This window comes from Pelecanus crispus, chromosome 2, assembly GCF_030463565.1.
Source record: "Pelecanus crispus isolate bPelCri1 chromosome 2, bPelCri1.pri, whole genome shotgun sequence".
NCBI classification, from domain to species: Eukaryota; Metazoa; Chordata; class Aves; order Pelecaniformes; family Pelecanidae; genus Pelecanus; species Pelecanus crispus.
The window spans coordinates 25,825,865-25,838,389 of NC_134644.1; the positions used below are offsets into that span (position 1 = coordinate 25,825,865).

At 40.2% G+C, this 12,525-nt stretch overlaps 1 protein-coding gene across 1 annotated transcript; it reads right to left on the reverse strand.

Annotated features, from left to right (window-relative positions):
- Positions 1-680: 680 nt before the first annotated feature.
- On the reverse strand, positions 681-1,794 carry FAM237B (family with sequence similarity 237 member B). The gene is made up of 2 exons (XM_009488881.2): positions 1,413-1,794; positions 681-706 (listed from the first exon to the last, which is right to left on the reverse strand). The coding sequence occupies exons 1-2, from the start codon at positions 1,792-1,794 to the stop codon at positions 681-683; spliced, it is 408 nt and encodes a 135-aa protein (XP_009487156.1).
- Between the last annotated feature and the right edge of the window lie 10,731 nt (positions 1,795-12,525).

Consider the following 12,525-nt stretch of genomic DNA (forward strand, 5'->3'; position numbering starts at 1 on the left):
GTAAAGTACTGTTCTTAATGTAATGTAGTAGTGGTTTTGCAAATAACGTGCTAATAGACAAGAAAAGGACTACTATTCAGACCTTGCTGCATAGAAAAATACTTTAATTAATCCATAGCCTAGACTAAGCAGTGATAAAATACAAAATTTAGACTGCACAGGACATTACAATGAGCATAATCCTTCCCTTTAGTTTGATGTCACACTTTTTTGCAATTCTTAAAAGTAAAGTTGATTGTATATGCAAGACACTATCAAATGTGTTTGCTGATGTTTTCTCCATTCCTTAACGTATAAAAATATATTGGGTTTCCATCAAAATTAACTTTTAAAAAAGAGGATTATTGGAAAAGATGAGCCTCTACAAAAATACAACACTGGTTCAGACTTACAAGCTTACCTGAGAGAACAAAAGTGTTGACTCAAAACACAAAAGCATTCACACATGCAGTGGGAAAAAGGCAACCTTGGTAGATTGCAAGACAGGAAAGCAAAAGTGACAATGTGGGAGCTCACGTACTTATCAGTTTAGCAGTGATTAAGTACTTTATACAGAGAAAAAAAAAAGATTGAACCATGCCGATGGATTTGTCTAAGCATCTATAGTACATGCTGTGCTTTTGTGCTCCTTCATTTTGATGTTGCCTTGCTGAGGTATCTTCATTTTCTCCCCTTTTGGCCTAAAATGGGTTGATGAAAGCAGACCCTGCAAGATTATGAAAGAAAGGTGAATATTTTCCAAGCAATATTGTTAGGAATGCTAGGATTAAATGACCTCCAAGTTCAGTCTGGAAACCTAAAATATCTGACTGGGTACATCAGAAAAAAGTCGTATTGCTGAGGAGGAAGGAAGCACACAGATCGAGGATTGGTTAATAAGGTATAAAGCCAATCACGTGTATGATCTCAGTTCAGACTCACCCCAGACCACGATGACCAGAATTTGTCACTGTTTGATGATTCACAGTGACCACGGATCACATTATGTGCCAATAGTTTTAATGAGAAGAACAGTGTTCAGGCGGTCAGGGATTTGAGCTTCCCTTCTCACAGGGGGATGATTCCCCAAAGTTGAGACTGAACTCCAAATACCAGGAAACTTTTAGTATTGTAACGTCATTTATATGCACACAGTGGTACACAGAGAGTGCAGCATCCATTGCCACACACTCCCACATGCCTACCCAACATTTTTCGCACTGTGTTAAATATAGACATGTAGTACCCTAACTACTTTTGACTCGCATGTTGTGAAAGTAGCTACTGTTGAAAGATGCAAATACTTTTGACAAGTAGAGACAGAAAACTGGAAATGGCTATATTGAGTTGTCTAGACAAAAAAGGGCGAGGATAGAACAGTGGTTCAGTTTAATGTTAGTAAATAACAGACTAACACCATATCCTGTAGTTACCTTCTAAAGTTCTATGTGAGTATGTGGAAGAGTATTTAGGAGACATTAATTGTCTTCTGCCCATTCCATGGGATCTTGAGAGCACACAGTCTACATACATATCCCAGAAGTTCTGGGCTAAATCATTGAAGAGTTCATTGTGCTTGGGCTTAGGGGATTCCTTTAGGAACATCATGAAGTCCCAGAGAGCAATGACCGTATCTGCTACCTTGAGTTTCTTCATTTCCACCAGCCCATGGGATGACACCTCCCAGCACTGATGGTCAATCTGACCCAGGCTTGGAGGAATTTCTTTTTCATAGTCTAGTTTGGCATAAACCAAATTCAGTATCAATATACAGCCCAGCTGAAGATACCACCTTCTTTTCCACACAAATTCCATATTCCAAGAAGATACCTGAAAGAAAGTGTATAAAAATCATAGTGATTCTGCCATTATGTACTTCATTCTCACATAACTTTCAAGGAAACTCAAGAGATGATTTAGCTTTGTGGTTCTGCATAATACTTAATTCTTACAGAACAATATTTCTTATCAAACCATGGAATAAATACCAATCAATGAACCCTAACACTGGAGCTAGGTTTGCAGCTAGAAATTGTTAATGCTGTTTAGAACATGAAAACCTGAAGCAGAAAGTTTGAAGTGATCGTAGCCTATGTCAGAACTGATCCTTCAGCTCAAGACTTCTTCCCTAAAACTCCTGTGCTTAGATCGCCGGTAAAATCAGATTAACAGCAGATGCTGAAGGAATCCTAGTGGTATTCTGCTTTAAATGATTGCAAACAAGTAACAGAGTTATAAATAGCCAGTCTTTCATGGAACAGTCTAACTCAGAAAGATGGTAATGAAGTAACAGTAAGCCAGACCATTACACTGTATTGGATGAGCATAGGCAGGTTACAAACTCATTCAGTAGCTGTTGCAAGACCAGAAAAAGGCATATTCCTTTCTGGCTTATGTTAGAAAAGTAAGCAAACCTTTGGCAGAGTTATTTCTAGCATATATGCAAAACACAGAAACTATCTGGAGAACTGGAGATGGAGAGAGTAATAGCACACTGAAGACTTCAAATACTACAGAATATGTAGTCATTATTATACATGGATTCCCTCTGGGAAAGCTGCACTTTTCCTGTGATGCATATTCCATACGCTAGAAGCAGGTTTAGACAGAACATTACTAAAACACCTGATAATTTTTTTTCTCAGTCCTTCCTATCAAGATAAAGTGCAGTGGAAGGGGAGAGTGAACATAAAGGGGAAAACAAACAAACAATAAAAAAACAGTGAACACAGGAAGAAGTCTGAAGAAAAAGATGACAGTCAAGACTCGCAGATAGTGCCCCTTATTTTGGTGTCCTAAATCAATTCTGTGTCAAATAGTTGGTGCCATGCTCATTCCCACAGTTTCCAATCCCCTTGCCAATTCAGAATGTAAAATACAATTACAAAATGATGTGAGGTTTTGTGCATATACAAGGCAATGGTTTGGGCAACAGTGCAAATTTTACTGGGAACTTGGCCAGAATGGCAAGTGTGCTCTTCCACTCAGAATATCTTTGGGCACTGGCAGTATGAAAAGTTAGTCTATGATGTCTTCAAAGTATTAACACACTGACATCCTCTCTGCAACTCCTAGTGATCTTAAAGGTCTTTTCCAACCTAAATGATTCTATGATTCTATGATGCATTTAAAGAGAGGATAATGGACAGGTAATACAACATACATGTGAACTGTCTATGAAAAGACAGAGTTGAGGTGACACCATGGAGTTCACAGTCATACCAAGCTGGGTCAGGAAACAGGACAGTTTGAAATAGGCGCTTTTGCTGTGGCCTCAGTGTTCTGGGAAGATTTTTAGTTTGAACGTGCTGTTACAGTGCTGCAGCCATCTGAGGTCCCTAAACTCATGTATTTTTCTACCTCACCTTCAGGACTCAAGGGAATGAGACAGGCAGATACCCCACAACCTGAATCCTTTCTACAACTTCCCTTGCTAGCTACGTTTCAGCAGGCAGCAAGATTACCTGCCTCAGCATCCTGAGAGCTTATGAATATGCATTAAAGTTTCTCTTCCTTGGGTTGTTAGATGTGCTGGTTTTGGCTGCTGTAGAGTTAATTTTCTTCATAGTAGCTAGTATGGGGCTATGTTTGGGATTTGTGCTGGAAACGGTGTTGATAATTCAGGGATGCTTTAGTTCCTGCTGAGCAGTGCTTACACAGAGTCAAGGCCTTTTCTGCTTCTCCCACCTCCCCACCAGCGAGTAGGCTGGGGGTGCACAAGAAGCTGGGAGGGGACACAGCTGGGACAGCTCACCCCAACTGACCAAAGGGATATCCAGACCATTTGATGTTGTGCTCAACAATAAAAGCTGGGGAAAGAAGAAGGAATGGGGGGGGACGTTCAGAGGTATGGCGTTTTGTCTTCCCAAGTAACCATTGCACATGATGGAGCCCTGCTCTCCTGGAGATGGCTGAACACCTGCCTGCCGCTGGGAAGGAGTGAATGAATTCCTTGTTTTGCTTTGCTTGCGTGCGCGGCTTTTGCATTACCTATGAAACTGTCTTTATCTCAACCCACGAGTTTTCTCACTCTTAGTCCTCCGATTCTCTTCCCCCATCCCACCGGGGGGAGTGAGCAAGCGGCTGCTGGGGCTAAGTTGCTGGCTGGGGTTATACCACATTAGAAAACTGGCTCCAGCAAACCAGCAGGGATGGAAATGCTTCTCTTCTCACTTCCACTTCACTGGCACCAGCATTTAGAGGAAGGACACACTAGCAAATTAGCTACAAAGTAGGAAAAAGGCAGCCAGGAAGCCAGCAACATTTTGAGTTGTTTTGATTTCATGTTCTAATCCAGCAAAAAACTAAAATGCTAAGGGTCCATTTGAACACCTCAAACAGGAGCAGGGACCACACAACAAGCCTCACAGAGACTTTGAACTAATAACTCCTACTATTCAGTACAAGACAGATGAGTTTCACAAAGGCAATAACCAAAAAGCCACAGTAGAAGTTATACTTACAGCGTTCCTGTGATGAGATGAAAAACAGTAGCCTTGAAACGACAGCAGTCAGTCACTTGGAGAAAAAGAAGGAAATTCCCAAACGGGCTGCAAGTGCCCGGCAGCTGCTGGATGCTCCGAGAATGTCGGGATTACACTGCACGGGGACGACTCTGCCACTGGCAAAGCAGCGGCAGCAGCATGAACTCGGGCCAGTGGGAAAGGCGGGAGGGAGCTGTGGCTGTGGCAGCCCCACCTCTTTCTGCAGCAGGCACCGTCAGCCGAGCCTGGGCTGGGGTCTCACCTGGAGAGACCGCGTCTGCATGGGTGGGTGGCTGTGTTTGGTGAGGGAGGGGCAGAGGCAGAGGGCTCTCAGAGGGACAAACATACAATGGCTAGCAAATCTTTCTCCAAATCAGTAACATGAACACTCTTCCCATTTTATAAAACCAGGTTTCCATCTGCAACCCTGCCTGCCCACCAGAACATACACCCATCAAAGACAACATTTCAAAATAATGGAAAACAGACGTACAGCCCAGAATTTACAGGCACAATGCGCATCCGCTATTCCAGTTCCCTTTTTGTAGAAAACTCCCTGACTTGAGATCCATTTTACACTATTTTTTAAAATCTCCCACAACTTGGTTGCCAGGGAGGTTTTCGGTGCCATTTTATTTGTACTTGACAACATCCCCTGCAGAGGCTGGTGCCAACGCCTGCACCGCGCGCTGGAGTTCACGTCCCACATCTTCCAGCCAGCAGCAGCCCAGCTGTGCCAGTGGTTAAAGACTCTTCTTTTCTGGTGTTTTGCTTCTGGCCAGTTATTCTCTGTGCTAAGGAACTAGGCTCACGTTTAGAAGAGCTCTGTTTCCTCTGACAGAGAGAAGCTTATGAAGGAGTTTAATTTGATTTCTAATTATTTCCTCCATACATGTTCTTATGATACACCAGTTGTGATGTCTCATCAAATACTGAAGACCAAAAATAGAGATACATAGATTCTTGTTCGAGCAGCGGTGGATTTTCCATGTGTCTCTATGTTAAGGGTTAACGAAGCCAGACCCAGTACACTATATAAAATAACTTCTTTATCCTGCTAGTAAAATAAAGTTAAAAATGCCGTTTTAATTGACAAGGTGTCAGAGAGCCCAGCGCATTAAAATTTGTAAAAGCCCTTGAGATCCTTTGATGGAAGATGATCTATTAGTGCGAAGTCTGCTCCTAAGGGCAAACTTCTTTCCATAAATTTGCAATTCTGTTTCTCCCTCAGTCCTTGCAACTCCACACTCAGCGAGCTGGATTTCTGGACCCTTTTCTAGGTATCTGTTGTGCCTAATTCAAGACAGGTTGCCCAAAATTGAATTCTACAAGGATAAGGATTATTACAGCTATCTTGTCTTACATAATTAAAGCTTAGATTTCTCAACATGCCCATTCAAATCACCTCTTAGATCACCAAGGAAAATGGCTTGGGTCATATTCTGAAATGCAAATTATTTTTGTGAGAACTCCTCATACATTGCATACGTGCTTTTTAAACTCTCCAAGGAGACTTTCGCTTTGAAGGAATGTCATCGGTCTTTCACCTTCAAAAGCACTACAGTGTATTCAAAGCTTGTCAAAGTAAAACCATCAGCAGCCAACATCATTAAACTCAAAGCATTTTTGCAAATACACTGGAATTCTGTGCTTCTTTCTAACCTGCTGCAGTTTGATGTCATTATGACTCTGTATGTAGGTGCCTCTCTTTATGTCACAAATTCCTACAGCTGTGGATATGCAACAAAATCAGTTATGAAAAATGGCAACGCTATCGATCACGCCTCAGAAACGTTTCAAGATTCCTGTGCCCACTTCTGCACTAAAGGATTGGATCTGAAACACCAAAGTCCCCCACTTCCCTGGTGTCTCAGCGCAGCTCACCACTGCAAAGGAAGAGTTCATGACCTGAGAACTACTGCTTAAGGGATGTCTCAGCCCTTTTCCTATTGCATATAACGGAAGGAAGTTGTTTTACTTTCTCCTTGCCTACTGAGGCCTGGAAATGGCCCTCGCCAAGAGAAAAAGGCTGGGAGTTCCTACAGCCCAGTGCCAGTGGTACCCCAGTGGTACTTAAAACTTAAACAAAAGTGCTCTGAATATCATCGGTCTGGTGACTACTTTACAGAAATTATGTCTTTGTAAAGGCTGTTTGAAGGTCCACAGCAAATGTCAGCTATCTGAGGCACTGGCAAGACCTGGGTTCCCCCGTAGCTTTGCTCCTTCTCCTTAAAGACATAAAATTTCAAAAGGCTACTACTGTTCAAAGTACAATGAAAATGCTGCATCTGGCACACAGCAGGAAATCACTTCACTCTGCAGCGCTGGATCCATGTAGAAATCAAGCCCCACTGAACCTATGCACAAAACCAACAGCTCTCTTCAAGGTTGTGTATACAGTTCGACATCCGTAACTCTCCTGCATGAGATGTTGCCTGAAGGAATACAGTCTGCTCTACAGCAGGAGAGGGCTAATCTAACTAAATTGCAGCTGCTCCTTTCTTGAACTCATGTCACCCAACAGCTCAGGACTGTAATTTAAACTTTATTCTTCTGTGCAGTACATTACCACATATGAAAAATAATGTACCCAGTCTGAAGCACTTAAGCATGTAAAACTGGTAACAGCCCCAGGTCCAGAGAACCTCCTCTGTCTGAAGGCAGGCATGGCTGATGAGAACACAGGACAAATACATAGTAAAAGTGGGTCTATTAGTGTTTCACAATGTGCTTTGGTGGAACAAAACATGACAGGAACAGCCTATTCTTTCAAGTGGAAATGTAGCCATTTCTGTCATGAAAACAATGTATACGCTACTTAAAGGCAAATACAGACCTGCTCTGAAATGACAACATTCAGAGTAATTAGCTGTCCTCTGGAAGCCTTTCCAGCTAGGCAATGTAAACACTGTTTCAAAACCTGTTTCAAAAAAAATAAGCCATGTTTGAACCTACACAGCTATATAGAAGAAAACATCTGGAAGAGGTTAGCTTATCTCTGAACTCTTTGTATCACGGAAAGGAGCTAAAGCTGTATTAGATGTAATTACTCCTTGAATTCTACAGCAGCACTCATAACCGAGGAGATGAAAGCGTTAGGAAGGCTTTACAAGGAACCTACCCTTAAGAAAGCTCCTTCATATCATTAACCAAAATAGCTTTCAGTAAGTTTTCAAGTTAAGAAAAGCTTTTCCTCTTTTTGTTTGCTTTATGCACTATCAAATTTATTAACGTGATTAATCTCACAGTGAAACAGCCAAAATTTCAAAGGCATTTAAAGGCATGTAGAGAAGTGGGTAGTTGCATAGCTGCTTGGCCACTGCATCAATTCCTTCTGGTCATTTCATTCCCACTTAAAGCATCCAGGTGTAGTAGCACAGGCTACTGGTGCAAGCACAGTGATTTCATTCTACTCCAACAGCCACTGACGGCAGCCCTCAATCCCTTTTCTTCATCCTACAGATTTATTTTTATCACGCTCCTCCTGCCTTTCCTAATCTAGTTAATAAATTCACCATTTTTAATCCTATATTCCCATTTTTAATTATTCCCATTTTAATTATTTTTAATCCAGTATTCCCAGAACACAACTATAGAACACAAAATGCTAAGGAACAGATTTTTTCTTAGGAAAATCCTTTCAAATAAAAAATTCTCTTTTTAAATGCCACCTCATCAACAATGTTCTCCTAAGAATCTATTTATGTGAAAATTCTTTGATAATATCTAAAAATTCACCTCTCCAAGTGAAAATGGTTCTGAAGGCTGACTTTCCTATTTCATTTTCCTTTATGATATCATGCATCTTTGTCAGTCAAGCACTGAGGGATCATCACCTATGGGATAATGCCACCTGGAACAAGGATGAACCCATGAATTTAAATTGACAGAGATCAAAATTATTGGTAACTAATAATCCTGCAGGATGTTACACGAAGTTTGTAGGATGGAAGCACCATAAAAAGACACCGGTCATGTTTATCAGGTAAGTATTGTTATTACAACTTCTACTTCAGAACCAGTAAGGTCAAGGGAAGTCAATCTGTGACCATCTTCCTAAAATCTAATGTACCTGAAAGCTACATAAAAGCTTGGGTTGTAGGTGAAAGCCCTTAAAACTGGAGACCCTGTCCATGTACTTGGGAAAGCAGATTTTTTTTTAGCTGGTGACTAAATATAAATGGGATTTAGAAAAAAATTGTGTTGTGTTCTCCATTTTGCAGGGGTTCAGGAAGAATTCCAAAGATGCAGCATACGCCATGTGTAAACCCACAGCCATTTCACACAGTAAGTTTTATGAGATGAGATTAAAGACAAAAGTGGCTATTTCTGTGATTTAGAGTTTTCTAATTGATAACCAAACTTAGGCAAAACAAAATGTTTCCTTCAAAATTCTTCCAACATCGATAGTTTTTCTACAGCATGACTTTTGAACTGTTGTACTTCAGCTTATTCTTTTTACTATTGCAGTTGAGGTACCTCCATCTAGTGGCAGTTTATTGTACTGAAGAGCATATCCTTGGCATTGGTTAAATCTCTTCTTTACAATTTTTTAAAAAATAAAACTGTAAAAGTAATATATCCATTTTTTAGACCATCTGGACCTTGGATATGTTGGTGTAGTTATTTCTTTCAACTACAAAGACCTTTATGCCCGCTTCCCAGCATTGCAATGAACCGTTGTGTGCATGTTCAGAAAGGCAAGGAAAGAAAATTGACTTCCATGTTTTAATTATTTCAATGCTACTTTAAAATAAAGCTATATTTTATTTTATAAATATTTCAGCTTAATTTTTCAATATTTTCACAGAAGTTAGTTCTTCTCTAGACTGAGACAAACAGCACATAAAGTACAAATTTCAAAAAACTGCTGCTGGAAGCTTTGAAATTGTTGTGGAAAGACATTTTACAGCTTCCTCTTGTTAGAGTTGATGACAGCACACTACCTAGTGATTTATATCATGAGAGAAAAGAAACAGAGTGGTAAACCCATGATTTGATGTAGCAGTACCCTGGTGATTTTCAGGCTATCATATACAAGTATTTGAAGTACACAATGAGAACAGAAAGAGCAGGAACTGAAGCATTATTTAGCATGAAACTCAGAATATGCATTGACTACATCTAAACCAGTTTGGAAAGTTTTAAAAAGCTATCAGCCTTTTGCATGACTGAATTACAGATATCTCTGTGACTACACATCTGCACACTCTTACGTAAACAGGACTCACTGAAGATAAAGAATTGAGTCACCCTCTGCATCACTGACTAGCAGCGTCTGAAGTAAAGAAATAACAGTGATATTCTACAATCAGGCTTGACAGTGAAGTGCTCACAGCCCTGTTACTTAAGTTCAAGTACGGCACAACCACTAGTGATTAAACAGCCAAGGTAAATCAAAAGAAAAAGATGACAGAATCAGTGCCGCCCTGGCAAAACAGAGTGTCTCTTCAGGTGACCAGACACGTTTTTGAAGTAAAGTTTTTAGAAAATAAACCATCTAAATATCCTCAAACTTTAGAGTTTTAAATTATTCCATTTCAGTCATTTTTAGCATCCTGTATGTGTGATCATATACTTACTGATATAAAAGGTTCCAGAAAATGCAAAATTTCAAATTAAATGCTACTTAAATCCCTGCTGGTATGAGCTTGTTGGCACGAGCTTGCTCAGTGCTGAAATGAATCTAGTGTTATGTCAACTCACAGCATACACAGGAGACCAGTTTTTCTTTATTTCTTTTTTTTGAGGTTGAGTTGTGGGTTGATTACACGAGTTGAATTAACATTAGTTAGTAGCTCTGCTGGCATCTCTAGACCAGTCTACACGTTAACCTGTTGCTGGATTTGACCTGCTATGTGTTACGGAAGTTCAGCACACTGAATGTAAGGCTCTGCTAAGTCAATGAGCTGCAGACCCTGCTGCTCTCAAAGTCTCAATGATTCAACAGTACTAAATTCAAGCAGCATGCATTGCAAAAGCAGAACAAAGCATGAAAACACAGGGTAATTTGATATATACTTGTATCCAAGGAGAGCTCAGGGCCTATGACTTAACCCTTGAAGGTCTGCTGATAACCTGCTTGCCATCTGCAACTTCCCCACGCTTTCTTTGTCTCACTTAAAAGTTCTTTTGGCTTATCTCCTTTTTTCTATTCTTTTCTATATAATGCCGACATCATATGCTTTACTGAAGTCACAGCAGCACATTTCAACTTTTGCGTATGTAAGGACATCTGAGCCTTGCCTACTATTCAGATCGGACTGACAAGGCCTTCCCATATTATGAACCATAAATCTGGACAAAATGTTCTACTACTTGTACCATGAATTGGCATGGTAACACAGGACAGAAAGGTCCTCCTGAACGATAGTGCCTGGTTCCCTGCCACTACAGAAAGCTCTGTTGTACAATCACCTCATAAATTTATCAAGTGCCATATTAAAAACAGGTATATTTTTGCTCCCACCAATTCCACGTATATATTCCTGATATATTTATTAATGAACAGTACATACCTGTGTGTTCTTGTGTCAACATTGCCCTGTGAATTAAATGGTTTCCATCCTTCGTGTTTACTTTCCTGATATATTTATAGACAGCACTTGTATCTCCTCTCTGTTTTTGTTTTATTGAAGTAAACAAGCTGAGCCATCCTAAAAACTGTTTGTACGAAAGGCTCTCAAGCTCTCTGGTGATGCGCCTAACCCCCCTCTACGCTTCTTTTAGTTCAACCTTAGCTCAGCCATAGAACAATTAATTAGAAGTTTTCACAGTACCCCAAATGAGATTTCACTAGGGCCTTAATGATATTAATACCTCACTACTTTAAATGAAAATACATCTCCTGATATACTCTCTGTACTTATGAAGATTCCTACGTATATATCATTAGCAGATTTCATCAGTATGCTCTTACTGATTTTATCAAGGCTACTACAAAAAATACCAAACACCACCATTCTAATCAACACTTTACGCCTGACATCTTCCTTTTCAACCTTACTTGTGGCTATCTCACTTCACAATTTCTCTCCCAACCCCCATCTTCTCATTCCTTCCCAGGTGATACCATATCAAATGTTTTATCAATAGGGTATTAATATGGCAAATTTGAGGTTTTTCCAAAGCTTTGCATGAGATTGAGCTCAGGCTTCAGGGGCTGTGGTTGGCAAGGTCACTTTTCTTCTTTTCAAAGATAAGCAATGACAGTCCAAGTTCAGCCCACCTAACTTCAAAGACTTAACAGAGAGAGACGGGGATCCACAGGGAGCCATTCCTGATGTGGTCTGTCCTCTGGAGACACCTCTCACCACCAAGTACAGAGGCACTCTCAGCCGACAAGCCTCTCAGCTAGCACCCCTCAGTTAAATCCCTCAAGTATAAGGCCAGATGCATGTTTGATGTTTTCCAGTCATCTTCTAACATTTTTAACAGATGTGTTCAAAACACTTGCTGCCTGATTTTGCGTATCACCTGTTTCGGAACTGCAGATGTAGTCCCCGTGATCTGAAAGCATGACATGGTGTTTTGCATTTTTTGCTGTTGTAATAATTTCTGTCCTGCCATTCACACGATGCGTCTTGCCTTTGTCCACGTGGTGAAACTACTTTGGCACTGAGGAAAGGCATACTTTGAATTTGGGGGATTTAACTTCGGCTCACTAGACAACAGTCACATCTTCTCCTGCTCTCCCATTTCTATCACTGAAAAATCTTCTGCTCTAAAAATTCTGTAACAGTATGATACAAGCATGTCCAGTTGGTAGAAATTAGAAGTATTTTTAGCTGAAACAGAATACATAGTGGATTGGTAAAAATAACATGGAACAGCAGAAAAAGCAGGTCAGTAATAGCCAACAGAATGAAAAGCTTTTCAATGTATTTTTTCCATATATGTAGGTGGAAAGAAAAGGTTCATAAAGGGGACTAAGGTCATCTAAAAATACTACTAAAAACTCCCATGGAAATGACACTTCAAGACAAAAAAAAACATTTTGTACTGTAGTCTTGTAAAATTGTATTCAATTGAAGTATGTTGCTATTTTATTCATTCAAGATCA

Coding starts and splice junctions, on each gene's coding strand:
- FAM237B (XM_009488881.2), bottom strand. CDS start 1,794: ATGGAATTTGTGTGGAAAAGAAGGTGGTATCTTCAGCTGGGCTGTATA. Junction 707..1,412: donor CTCACATAGAACTTTAGAAG/GTAACTACAGGA, acceptor ATAATCTTGCAG/GGTCTGCTTTCATCAACCCA.